The sequence below is a fragment of the Vigna umbellata genome, chromosome 9, assembly GCF_029865625.1.
Source record: "Vigna umbellata cultivar VRB3 chromosome 9, Vumbellata_1.0, whole genome shotgun sequence".
NCBI classification, from domain to species: Eukaryota; Viridiplantae; Streptophyta; class Magnoliopsida; order Fabales; family Fabaceae; genus Vigna; species Vigna umbellata.
This window is the reverse complement of record NC_142173.1, coordinates 28,799,196-28,811,368: the sequence shown is the minus strand read 5'-3', so window position 1 is coordinate 28,811,368 and position 12,173 is coordinate 28,799,196. Positions and strand designations below refer to the sequence as shown.

The 12,173-nt window shown below is 38.7% G+C and overlaps 2 protein-coding genes across 2 annotated transcripts; both read left to right on the top strand.

The window, feature by feature from the left end:
- Window positions 1-645: 645 nt before the first annotated feature.
- On the top strand, window positions 646-8,892 carry LOC148193154 (uncharacterized). Its single transcript, XM_088099369.1, has 3 exons — window positions 646-2,066; window positions 7,342-7,554; window positions 8,493-8,892. Exons 1-3 carry the CDS (start codon window positions 646-648, stop codon window positions 8,890-8,892), a joined length of 2,034 nt encoding a protein of 677 aa, XP_087955495.1.
- Window positions 8,893-10,402: 1,510 nt separating this feature from the next.
- On the top strand, window positions 10,403-10,957 carry LOC148193153 (uncharacterized). Its single transcript, XM_088099368.1, has one exon. It carries the CDS (start codon window positions 10,403-10,405, stop codon window positions 10,955-10,957), a length of 555 nt encoding a protein of 184 aa, XP_087955494.1.
- Window positions 10,958-12,173: the final 1,216 nt, after the last annotated feature.

The following is a 12,173-nucleotide window of genomic DNA, read 5'->3' as shown; positions in this document are numbered from 1 at the left end:
TTCTTTTTATTTTGCAAGTTTCGCCTAGGAAGTCTTAGAGTCCGACATTAGAGTCTAAGGTTTTCTTTCTTTGTGTTTGTTTGTGTCTCTATATATTTAGTGAATTTAGAAGTGATTTTGATTTAAAGACTTCTAGTAAGTAACTAAGGACATATTTGGCAAGGCAAGACTTGGTACTTAAGTGACCTACAAGGTCCACCTCTCTTACCTGGAATATTGTCCTCAAGTGAACTCTCTTAGTCTTTACTTCAAGAAAATTTTTAAGTTCATAAAATGTCTGGAAGACACTCCCCTAGAATTAATGAGGAGCCTAAAGAACAATTTTGTTTTCAAACTCTTGTCAATCAACTCAAAGAAATTGAAAGGAAAATAGGGCAAGAAAAGATTCAAAGAGAATTGCACAATGCCATGGTTACTAATGAGTTGAAAATGCTAAGAGATGAACAAGTTCAATATAGGGAGAGAAGCATGAGTGGAGAATCCCAAGGTGAGCAAGAAAACTTAAGAGTAGGAGATTACTATCCTTCTTCATCAAGAAGGCATAGGCGTGACTATGAAACTTTTCCTCCTCCTCCTAAGGAAGTCAATGTGGTATTGCCTCATTTTCATGGGAAAGATAACATTGAGGCTTACCTTGACTGGGAAATGAAAGTAGAGCAAATATTTGCTTGTCAACAGGTGTCGGAGGAAAGGAAAGTCTCTCTAGCTACCCTTAGTTTTCAAAGGTATGCAATGTATTGGTGGACTGCTCTAGTCAAAGAGAGACTGAGACAACAACTTCCTCCCATTAAATATTGGAATGAACTCACAGCTGCTCTCAAGAAAAGGCACATTCCCTCTTACTATAAAAGGGAACTCATGGATAAGCTCCAAAGGTTACAACAAAAGTCTATGTCTGTTGAAGGCTATAGACAACAAATGGAGCTATACATAATGAGAGCAGGGATCACAGAGGCAGAGGAAACTACTTTAGCTAGGTTTTTGAGTGGGTTAAATTTGGAAATAAGGGATAAAGTTGAACTTCTACCTTATAGAGATTTGAATGAACTTGTTCAAATGTGTATAAAGGTAGAACAACAAAATCAGCGGAAAATTTCTGCCAAAAGATTTCAGTCTCCCTTTGATCAGAAATTTACTAAAGCAAAAGAACCCCTCAAACCTCTAGCCAAAATAGTTGAGAAACCAAACAAAGAATCCTCTTCACACACTCGCACAAGTGACATAAAGTGTTTAGGTAGGGGTCATATAGCTGCTCAATGTCCTACTAAAAGAACCATTCTTTTAAAAGGAAAGGACATCTATAGCAGTGAAAGTGAATCCCCCACCAGTGATAGTGAGAGTGATACGGAAAAAGAAGAGGAAGTATTTGCGGATGATTGTCAACTTCTCATGGTGAGAAGGGTGCTTAGCAGTCAACCAAGTCTGGAACAACTATCACAAAGGGAGAACATTTTTCATACAAGGTGTAAAATTCAAGAAAACTATTGTTCTCTCATTATTGATAGTGGGTCTTGCTGCAACTGTTGTAGCACCAGACTAGTTGAAAAGCTGAATCTTGCTGTAATACCCAATCCCAAACCTTATAGACTTCATTGGCTAAATGAAGATGGGGACATTACAGTCAAGAATCAAGTTAAAGTGGCTCTATCCATAGGGAACTTCAAAGATGAAGTTATTTGTGATGTAGTTCCCATGGAAGCTTGCCATGTGCTATTGGGTAGACCATGGCAATTTGATCATAACACTATACACCATGGTCTTACCAATACCATAACTGTGCACAAACAAGACAAGAAATTTGTGCTTCAACCTTTGACACCTAACCAAGTGGCACAAGATCAAGCACAAATGAAGTCCGCTAGGGATCAGGAAAAGAAACAGAAAAAGAAAAAAATTCCAAAACAAAAGAGTGGAGAAAAAGAGGTGATAGAGTCCAGTGTTCCTTCCCACAAGGTCACTCAACATGAAGTACTTTTAAATAAAAAGACTTTAAACAACACACTTCAAGTTGAGCAACCTTCATACCTTCTTCTTTGCCAAGGAACACTCACTTGCACATCTAGTGAGTCTCAGACTACTACTCTTTCTCTTTCAATACAAAAACTTTTGAAGGAATTTGATGATCTATTTCCCAAAGAAATTCCAAATGGGCTTCCACCATTAAGAGGAATAGAACATCAAATTGACTTCCTTCCAGGGGCAACTCTTCCTAATAGGCCTGCCTATAGGACTAATCCCCAAGAAACCAAAGAGATTGAGTCACAAGTCCAAGAATTACTAGATAAGGGTTTGGTTCAAAAGAGCCTAAGCCCCTGTGCTGTACCGGTGTTGTTGGTACCCAAAAAGGATGGGAAGTGGCGCATGTGTTGTGATTGTAGGGCTATCAACAACATCACAATAAAATATAGACATCCCATCCCTAGACTTGATGATATGTTGGATGAATTACATGGGGCTCAAATTTTCTCCAAAATAGATCTTAAGAGCGGATATCACCAAATTCGAATCAAAGAAGGTGATGAGTGGAAAACTGCTTTTAAGACTAAGTTTGGGTTATATGAGTGGCTAGTAATGCCTTTTGGTCTTACAAATGCCCCAAGTACATTCATGAGACTTATGAATCATGTGTTAAGGGATTGCATTGGGAAGTTTGTAGTTGTTTATTTTGATGACATATTGGTATATAGTCAAGATTTGCAAAATCATGAAAAACATTTGAAAGCTGTTCTAATAATTCTTAGAACCAATAAATTGTTTGCAAATCTTGACAAATGCACCTTTTGTGTTGATAGTGTCATCTTTCTTGGTTTTGTAGTCAATAAAAGTGGGGTCCATGTTGACCCTGAGAAAGTAAAGGCTATCCAAGAATGGCCCATCCCAAAGAATGTAGGAGAAGTTAGGAGTTTTCATGGATTGGCCAGCTTTTACAGAAGATTTGTGCCTAACTTCTCTAGTCTAGCTTCACCTCTCAATGACTTGGTGAAAAAGGATGTTACATTCATTTGGGAAGACAAACAACAAAAGGCTTTTGAGCTACTTAAAGAGAAGCTCACTCAAGCTCCCATTCTAGCTCTTCCAAATTTTGCCAAAACTTTTGAGTTAGAATGTGATGCTTCTGGACACGGAATAGGTGCTGTGTTATTACAAGAAGGACACCCAATTGCTTATTTTAGTGAAAAACTTCATGGTGCTTCTTGTAATTACCCCACCTATGATAAAGAGCTCTATGCTCTTGTGAGGGCTCTTCAAACTTGGGAACATTATCTTGTTTCCAAGGAGTTTATTATTCATAGTGATCATGAATCACTAAAATATCTGAAGAGCCAACACAAGTTGCAAAAGAGACATGCTAGGTGGTTGGAATTCATTGAACATCATAAATCCAAAACCACAGAACATGATGTTAATCATTAGTAAACACAAAACAAAACTCCTTTTGAAGCTAAACCACCGCTGAGGGCCAGAATTTCCCCTCAGCGCCACCAGTGCCATATTCAAACACGCAACAAACCAGAAAAAGCAAATCTGGCAGAGTGCCGCTCAGCGGTAAATGCCGCTCAGCGGTGATCTGCAGATTTTTTGCAAATCTCGTTTTTAAACTGTCCTAACTCCACCCAAATGCAATTTTCAGTTTTCCAGTTCATAATCAAGCAGTTTAATCGGTTCAAACATCAAATATATCATCAAATCATGCATAGAAATCAAAACCCCTAAATATTCATGCTTTGACAATCACAGTCAATTTCAAGAACCCTAGAATGAACAAAATGCATTTTACTTACTTGGGTGGAGATGCTAGATGATATGAGAATGCTTCCAAACTAGAATGCTCTCTTCCAACCCCAAACTTTGATAGCACACTAGTGAAAAAGTGAATAGAAGAGAGATTTTCTTAAGAGGGAAGAGTGAAAAGATGTGGAAAACCTAGGAGAAGGTGTGTGGAAGTGTTTGTGCAGAGAGAAGTCGGGAAATAAACCCTAAAACGCAGCTTGGGGTATAAAAATACCCTAATGGGCTCGGGTCCCGCTAAGGGGAACTAAAGCCCAGTCTGCGAGAGTACCGCTCAGCGGTAAAATACCGCTCAGCGGCACTTTCGTGATGTGCTCCTCTCCTTCTTTTCTTGACCTACGTGCCTTCCCTACATGTCCCTCATAGGTTCCCTGCAATTCAATGTTAAAAATGCTTATGCAAACCCTTACTAAAATAAACAAACAAAAACAATCAATCAACTGGGTTGCCTCCCAGGTAGCGCTTGTTTAACGTCACGAGCCTGACCCAAATTCCACCAACACCCATCAGTAGGTGTTTCCAACTTACCAGCACCCATCAGTAGGTGCAAAATTTTCTCACCAACACCCATCAGTAGGTGTTACAAACCTAACATCCTTCAGTAGATGCTGGATCCAACAAAAATATTTACAAAACTAATGTTCACAAATTAAAAATTACAAAACCAAATCAAAAGTTTTTAAATTCACTGGGTTGCCTCCCAGCAAGCGCTCTTTTAATGTCATTAGCTTGACCTAGTAAAGCTCAAGTTCCTTCTTCTTTTTCTTCTTCTTCCTACTGAACTTCTTCAGAAATTTGATCAAACCAGGAACCTGTTGCAGTGTCTCAATCATAGGAACTTTAATCTCCAATTTCTTGAAGATTTCCATGAAGCACTTAAATTTCTTTTCCTTCCTATGATTCTTCTTTAGATGAGGATGTGATTTTTCATGTGATTTCTTCTTCTTTCCTCTCATCTTCTTTTTCTTCCTTTTTCTCTCCCTAAATTTTCTCTTTTTCTCTTCTTTTATTTTTTTTCTTCCTTTCTCTTTTTCTTCTCAACTTCTTTATCTTCACACAAATTTTCTTTCTCTCTTCTCTCTCAACCAATTCTTTTTCTTTTTCTTCATCTTTATCTTTCTCACTCAACTCTTCTTTCTCTTTTCTCTCTACCCTTTCCTCATCTCCCTCTAATTTTTCCTCATCAAGAATCTTGTCACTTTCAGTGATAATGACTTGCCCTTCCTCCTTAAGGTTAACATCAGTATTAACATCATCATTTAATATATGACTAATGTGACGAAGTTGCATCTCCATTCTTTTACATGATTCTTCAATGCTTTTCTGAGTAGAGTCGGAATTCTTCAAAAATCGTTGAAGGGTGTCCTCCAACCTATCCAAACTTCCTGATAGAAAGGGTTGTTGCTGCCATTGTTGTTGTGGTTGGTTCTCAAATTGTCCAGCAGCTTGCCAAAATTGGCTTTGATCCATGCTTGAGTGAGGTTCCCACCATTGGTTGAGATTACTTTGGTAGAATTGAGTGCCCCTATAGTTAAACTCTTGACCAAATTGCATTCTGCAGACATTAGGCACAAAACCCTAAAAACAATTGTTAGCGCAAAAAGATATAGGAGAAGATAGAGATTCAAAAGATAAAAAGATTTAGAAGATAGAAGATTTAGAAGATAGAATGAAATAAAACCTAATCTAAAATAAAATCTAATCTAAAAGATAAAAATAAAATCTAACCTAAAAAAAAAAGATCTAATCTAATCTAATCAAATAAAATAAAATCTAACCTAACCTAAAAGATAGAATAAAATAAAATAAAATCTAATCTAAAAAGATAAAAAGATAAAATCTAATAAAATAAAATAAAATCTAATCTAAAAAGATAAAATAAAATCAAATAAAAAACAGAAAATAAAAACAGAAAACAAAAAAACAAAAAAAATAAAAATAAAATCAAATAAAATACAAACTGAAAAATATAAACAGAAAAATAAAATAAGATAAAATAAAAATTCGAAATTTAAATTAAAAAATAAAAAAAATAAGTCAAAGATAATCAATAATCACACAAATTAACCAGTTAAACCACGAATCCCCGGCAACGGCGCCAAAAACTTGATGGACAAATTTGTAAGCACCAAAATATGATGTCACAAACTTGTTTCACAATCGGCAAGTATGACCGAATCGTTTCAAGTAATAAACTTGGTAAGACCAAGTATCGTTCTCCCAAAGGACTCACGGCCTAGTTTAGTTATGTGATTTGTTGATTAGCTAAGACTTACAAACGAAATATTTGGATTTTATTATGCAAGACGAAAAGTAAACATGTATGCATGAATTGATCAATGGCAAAGACAAAAGATAAACACTTTCAAGGAATTATATGAATGAATATGTTGTTGGGGGTCAATTTCATCTCATCCACTCTCATATATTTTAGGAATTCAACATTCAAATCATCATTGTTAATGCCACTCTCTAATGTACCATTCTAGATGGCTTCTCCCTAATCAAATAGTTCATACAATTCCTAGCATTCCTAATGATTAGTTCATAAGTGCAGGAGCTTAAAGGCAACCAATATAATATTGTCAGTATAATATTGGGAGAAATTCCCCGGATCTAGATTTTCCCGTACGTGTCCGTATCAACAAAACCAATAATCATGCATTAGAATGAGTTAAACAATGCAAGCATTGAGCAAAGAGGAAAAACCCTAACTAATGATGAAAGAAAGCATATGTCTTAATTCAAAGATGTACTCAACAAATCCATATATGAGAGCTTCAAGAGATTACTTTGACTCCCCAACAAACATACAAGGTTTAGTTCACCATATTCATGGTGAACCTAGATGAATTACAATGAAAGTATGAAAGAATAAACCCAATAAAGGTGAAGAGGTAGCCTGAGCATCCAAGATCCTCCTTCAAAGGGGTGAAAGAGAGAGTGTTTGCCTCGTTTCTGCCAAAGATGCTAACTATAGGACGTGCAAGCCCTTATATACTAATCTAGAGTTACAAAAGATTACAAAAGTCCAAGCCCAAAAAGTGCCGCTCAGCGGTATTTACCGCTCAGCGGTGATTGCGCGTCTTCTTTCTTCCCCTCAGCGGCCATTTTGCCCCTCAGCGGTTCCAACGTCACCTCTTGAGTGCCGCTCAGCGGTAGTTTGCCGCTGAGCGGTGCCTTCGACTTCTCCTTTTTGCCCTCTTTCTTGTCTTTTCTAATGTCCTCTCTCTTATTCTTCACTTCTTTCACCAAATTCACCTCAAAACCTGCACAAGAACACTTAAATCAAGCATAAACCTGTCCAGCTCTCTTATTTCTGAAAATATAAACAAAAGGCATGATTTCAAGCTAGTTTCTAAGTCTAAAGGTTGCTTTTAGTATCAACTTTAAGCATGAAAATAACAGTTTTTCAACTGTTATCAATACTCAGGATAGTGACTTTGCCACCTTATATGAGGAATGTTTGCAAAAGCCACAAGGAGGATTCTATGTGAGAGATGGGTATCTTTTCAAAGAAGGCAAAATTTGTATACCCCAAGGCTCACAGAGAAAACTTCTTGTCAAAGAAATGCATGAGGGAGGGTTGATGGGGCATTTTGGGGTTGATAAAACCTTAAGCATGCTAAAAGAGAAATTCTTTTGGCCCCACATGAGGAGAGAAGTCCAAAGGCATTGTTTCAAGTGCATTACTTGTTTAACATCCAAATCTAGAGCAATGCCTCATGGTCTTTACACTCCCTTACCCATTGCTTCAACTCCTTGGTGATGAGAGGGTCGCACCTCCCAACAAAAGTTGTGCATAAAAGAATGCAGTATAGTGCTAGGAAGTGACTCCTAGGTCGTCTCTCAAGGACCAAATTGGGTTCAGTCTTAGATCAACACGTAGTGGGGGGGTTTTGAAAAATTTTTGTGAATGCAATTGACTAAATTAAAATTCGAAATGAAATAAAACCAAACAACTAGTGACTAAAAAAAAAAAACACATGAAAGAACTAGCCTACGAGATCGAACGCTCTATGTTAGCCTACGGAGTACTAGATTATAAACAAATTAAATACATAAACTAATTAAATGCATAAACCATGATAAAAAAAACGAGACTTCAAACAATACATCAAGCACCTTGTAGCAAATAAATCACCGAGCTTCTAAATTAAAAGTACGAAAATACTGTATCCCCTTTTCTTCATTGAAAATCGCGCAAACTTCAATTGTAAAAGCAGCAAAATAATGATAAAAACCCAATCTCTTGTAGCAGCTTGACCGTAGCCTTCAAATAAAGAAAATGCAATCCTTTTTTCCTCTCTTGCTTCCAACACGATGCTGCCCTTCCTCCGCGTGCTCCAATAAAATTTCTCCAGCAAAAATGAAAAGCGCAGTGCACATCCCTTCATTCATAAACCACCGCATCTCATTCTCTTTCCTGCATCACATTCCCGTAAACCATTCTTCCAGCAGCAGTGACAAGGCTCATGGAATAAAATAAAGAAGCAACAAGTAAAACAAGCATTCAAATACAATTCTTAGAGAAGATGGCACCACATAAAAACGTCAACAGAGAAGGAAATAAAGCTATTTCAGTAAATGCTTTCCAATGTTTAGAATGAGCAAATGATTCTTGGTCAAGCATTAAGATACAAGAAAAACCTCTGGAAACTGTACTCAATAAAATTCAATCAAAAGCTTCTTCTCTGTGGCAGCTGCACGCACCCCCCAATTGTTCAAAGCAGAAAAGAAAGGGTGGCGGCTGACGCTCCACACCCAGCCCTCTCATTTTTTTCATTTAATATAGCATGCCCTATTCATGGACCAATTTCCGTGTGCCCTTGTGCCAAGCTGGACCGTGGAGTGATTCTGGACCAGGGACGTTGCTTTGCTGGACGCTTCCAAGTGCACCTCCAAAAGTGCTTACAGCTGCCACTGCACCGTGATGCTTGGATGAAAGCTGGACTGCTGGATGCCACCTCCTGGACGCTCCTTCACGTTGCTGTGCACACCCCTGTTGGACCATGCCTTAACCTCCAAGCTGCTGGATGTGTGCAGCCAAGTGTGGGCCGGGTGTGCTTCAATTCAATTCATGCAGTGCTGGAAAAGAAATGAGATGTGGGCCGCCTGCTTCCTTGCTTCAGCTGGGCACACCCCCTCTTTTCTCGTGGACGCGTGCTGCTGAATGGAAGAAGGTATGGGCCGTGTCTTTGCTTGACACAATCAATTGTCCATGGGCCAATCTTCCAAAACAGTGAGCTTTGAAGAATAAAAGCTGCAACGTGTTCTGCATCACACCATTTACCATTGAAAATCCAAAACCTTTTCCTTTCCATGTGGATGTGGGCCATGCCAAAATGAATGAATAAAACCGTGAGCACTTGCAAAGTGGTCCCCTCCATCATTTTTTTATTCCAAAACATGTTGCCAAAATGAATGGCCGTGTGCTTTGCCTCTTGGTTCCGTGAGCCTCTTTTTCAAATGCCAAAACCAAAAGATTTTTGTGTAATGTAAAACAAATCTGCACTTCCTTCTTTTCCAGGTGGGCCGTGACACCACTTACTAAAATAAAATTCAGCACTTTGCTTTGCATGCCACCAACTCCATTTCCCTCTTCTTTCTTTACGTAGCTGACCCACAAAATAAAGAAAACCATGAGGTGGCCCCTTCTCCATTTTAATAAGCATTGTGCACTTTCCAAGATGAAAGCATCACGTGAACCTTTCCTTTCCAACCAAAATGATTAAAAAATCTTTTCTATGTGATGTGGCATGAACATTGAGCCATTTCCGTTAAGCATTTTAGTGCCGTGATGCACCCTTTTGTATGGCCGTGACCTCTTTCTCAGTGCTGGAATAAAAATTCCATGTAATAATTGTGCACCCAAACCAACTCTTGCATCTTTTAAATGAAATTCATTTCTCATTTCATCTGTAAATGTCCCGAATTGTATTTCCAAAATTTTCCCTGCACTTAATAATGAAAATAATAGGCTCAGATAATTCAAATTAGTTAAAATAAGAATTTCCGATCAAATTAAGCACAATTAGTAAAAACAGGAAAATACCGGACGTTTAAGCATAATTCCCCGACTAATTCTAGTACATTAAACTAAGTGAAGTGAGGAAAATATTGGTTCATCACTTGGGAAGATATTAGCATGGATTTTGTCTTAGGACTACCCAAAACAGCAAGGGGTTTTGATTCTATTTTTGTGGTTGTGGATCGTTTTAGCAAAATGGCTCATTTTATACCATGCCACAAGATAGATGATGCAAGTAATGTGGCTAGGTTATTCTTTCGAGATGTGGTTAGACTTCATGGACTACCTAGAGTCATCATTTCTGATAGAGATTCAAAATTTCTTAGTCACTTTTGGAGAACCTTATGGTCTCGATTAGGGACTAAGCTGTCTTTTTCTACTACTTGCCATCCTCAAACAGATGGTCAAACTGAAGTAGTAAATAGATCTTTATCCACTCTATTAAGAGTAGTCCTCAAGGGTAACCACAAATCTTGGGATGAGTATCTTCCACATGTGGAGTTTGCTTATAATAGGGTAGTTCATCGAACTACTAAAATATCTCCCTTTGAAGCTGTATACGGTTTTAATCCTCTCACACCTATGGATTTGATTCCCTTACCTTCTTCACATGAGTTTGTTCATCAAGAGGGAATATCTAAATCCAAATTCATTAAAAATTTTCATGAGAGGATTAGTAATCAAATACAACTACAAAGTGAGAGATATGCTAAGTATCATAATAAGGGTAAAAAGGAAGTCATTTTCAATGAAGGTGACTTGGTTTGGCTTCACCTTCGAAAGGAAAGATTTCCTATTCAAAGGAAGTCCAAATTAAGTCCTCGAGGGGATGGTCCTTTTAAAATCCTTAAGAAGGTCAACAATAATGCTTATCAGTTAGACCTTCCATCAGAATATGGTGTCCATTCTACTTTTAATGTTACTGACCTTCGTCCTTTTGCAGGATTTGATACAGATGATGATTTAGATTTGAGGACAAATCCTCTTCAAGGGGAAGGAGATGATGACTTAGGGCATGGACCCATTACTAGAAGTATGGCTAGAAGAATTCAAGAAGAGCTTGAAGATATGGACACAACAGGGCGCGTTCTTTTCCTTCAATTTAAGTGGAATTTGAAGACACCAAGAGAAGGGTAAAACTGTCCAGTTGATGGTCAAAGTTGCTAGCTGCACCACCAGGCCTTACTAAACACACCACGGCAGCACTTCCGTCCTTCAATTCCACCAATTCACGTGTTGCTTTAGCTTTTAGCACGTTTTTCATATTTCTTTCACCTTTTGCACATGGGTCACGCTTTCCATCATAGCTACAACTCCATGGATCACATATAAATTCATGGTAGCTACACTTGTAAAGTCACTTTTGGATAAATGAAATTCTGTTGAGATTTGCTGCTGCCAATTCTCCCTCCGAAAGTCATTACTTGCTTAAACCTTCCCTGCAACTTCCTTCCTTGTATGGACGGCTGCCTGAGTTGTAGTCCTTCACTGAGCATATCATCCAGTTTCATTAAACTCACCATACACTTCCTCCGCTGCCATTAACATCTCTTCCAGACCTCCGCTGGAGCTACCGAGAATTATTCTCAGTTGAAGCTCGAGGTGCAATTCTCGAAGTTCAGCACAGCTCCGTTGAATCAGATCTCTCGGATCAGTAGATCAGCTACTCTGCATCAGTCATCAGAAGTGGAGGAAGGAGAGCAAGTGGAGGAAGTGGAGGAAGTGGAGGAAGTTAAGGAAGTTGACGAAGTGGAGGAAGTGGAGGAAGTAGAGGAAGTGGATGAAGTGGACGAAGTGGAGAAATTGGACGAAGTGGAGGAAGTTGACGAAGTGGACGAATTTGACGAAGTGGAAGAAGTGCAAGAAGTGAATGAAGTGGAGGAAGTGGATGATGTTGAGGAAGTTGCGGAAGTGCACGAAGTTGACGTAGTGGATGAAGTGAGAGAAGTGGACGAATTGGATGAAGTGACGAAGTGGACGAAGTGGACGAAGTGGACGAAGTGGACAAAGTGGACGAAGTGGAGGAAGTGGAAGAAGCGGACGAACTTGACGAAGTGAACGAAATAGACGAAGTTGACGAAATGGAGGAAGTGGACGAAGTTGACGAAGTAGAAGAAGTGCAGGAAGTGAATGAAGTGGAGGAAGTGGAGGAAGTGCACGATGTTGAGGAAGTGGAGGAAGTGCACGAAGTTGACGAAGTGGACGAAGTGGAAGAAGTTGACGAAGAGGACGAAGTGGACAAAGTGCAGGAAGTGGAGGAAGTGGAGGAAGGGGACGAACTTGACGAAGTGGACGAAATGGAGGAAGTGGAGGAAGTGGAGGAAGTGGAGGAAGTGGAGGAAGTGGAGGAAGT

Bases quoted from the DNA above. Each gene is read 5' to 3' on its own strand.
- LOC148193154 (XM_088099369.1), top strand. From the start codon at position 646: ATGAAAGTAGAGCAAATATTTGCTTGTCAACAGGTGTCGGAGGAAAGG. The intron at 2,067-7,341 runs GTCTCAGACTAC...AGGCTCACAGAG, and splicing joins CTCACTTGCACATCTAGTGA to AAAACTTCTTGTCAAAGAAA. The intron at 7,555-8,492 runs GTGATGAGAGGG...TCTCTGTGGCAG, and splicing joins CCCATTGCTTCAACTCCTTG to CTGCACGCACCCCCCAATTG.
- LOC148193153 (XM_088099368.1), top strand. From the start codon at position 10,403: ATGGATTTGATTCCCTTACCTTCTTCACATGAGTTTGTTCATCAAGAG.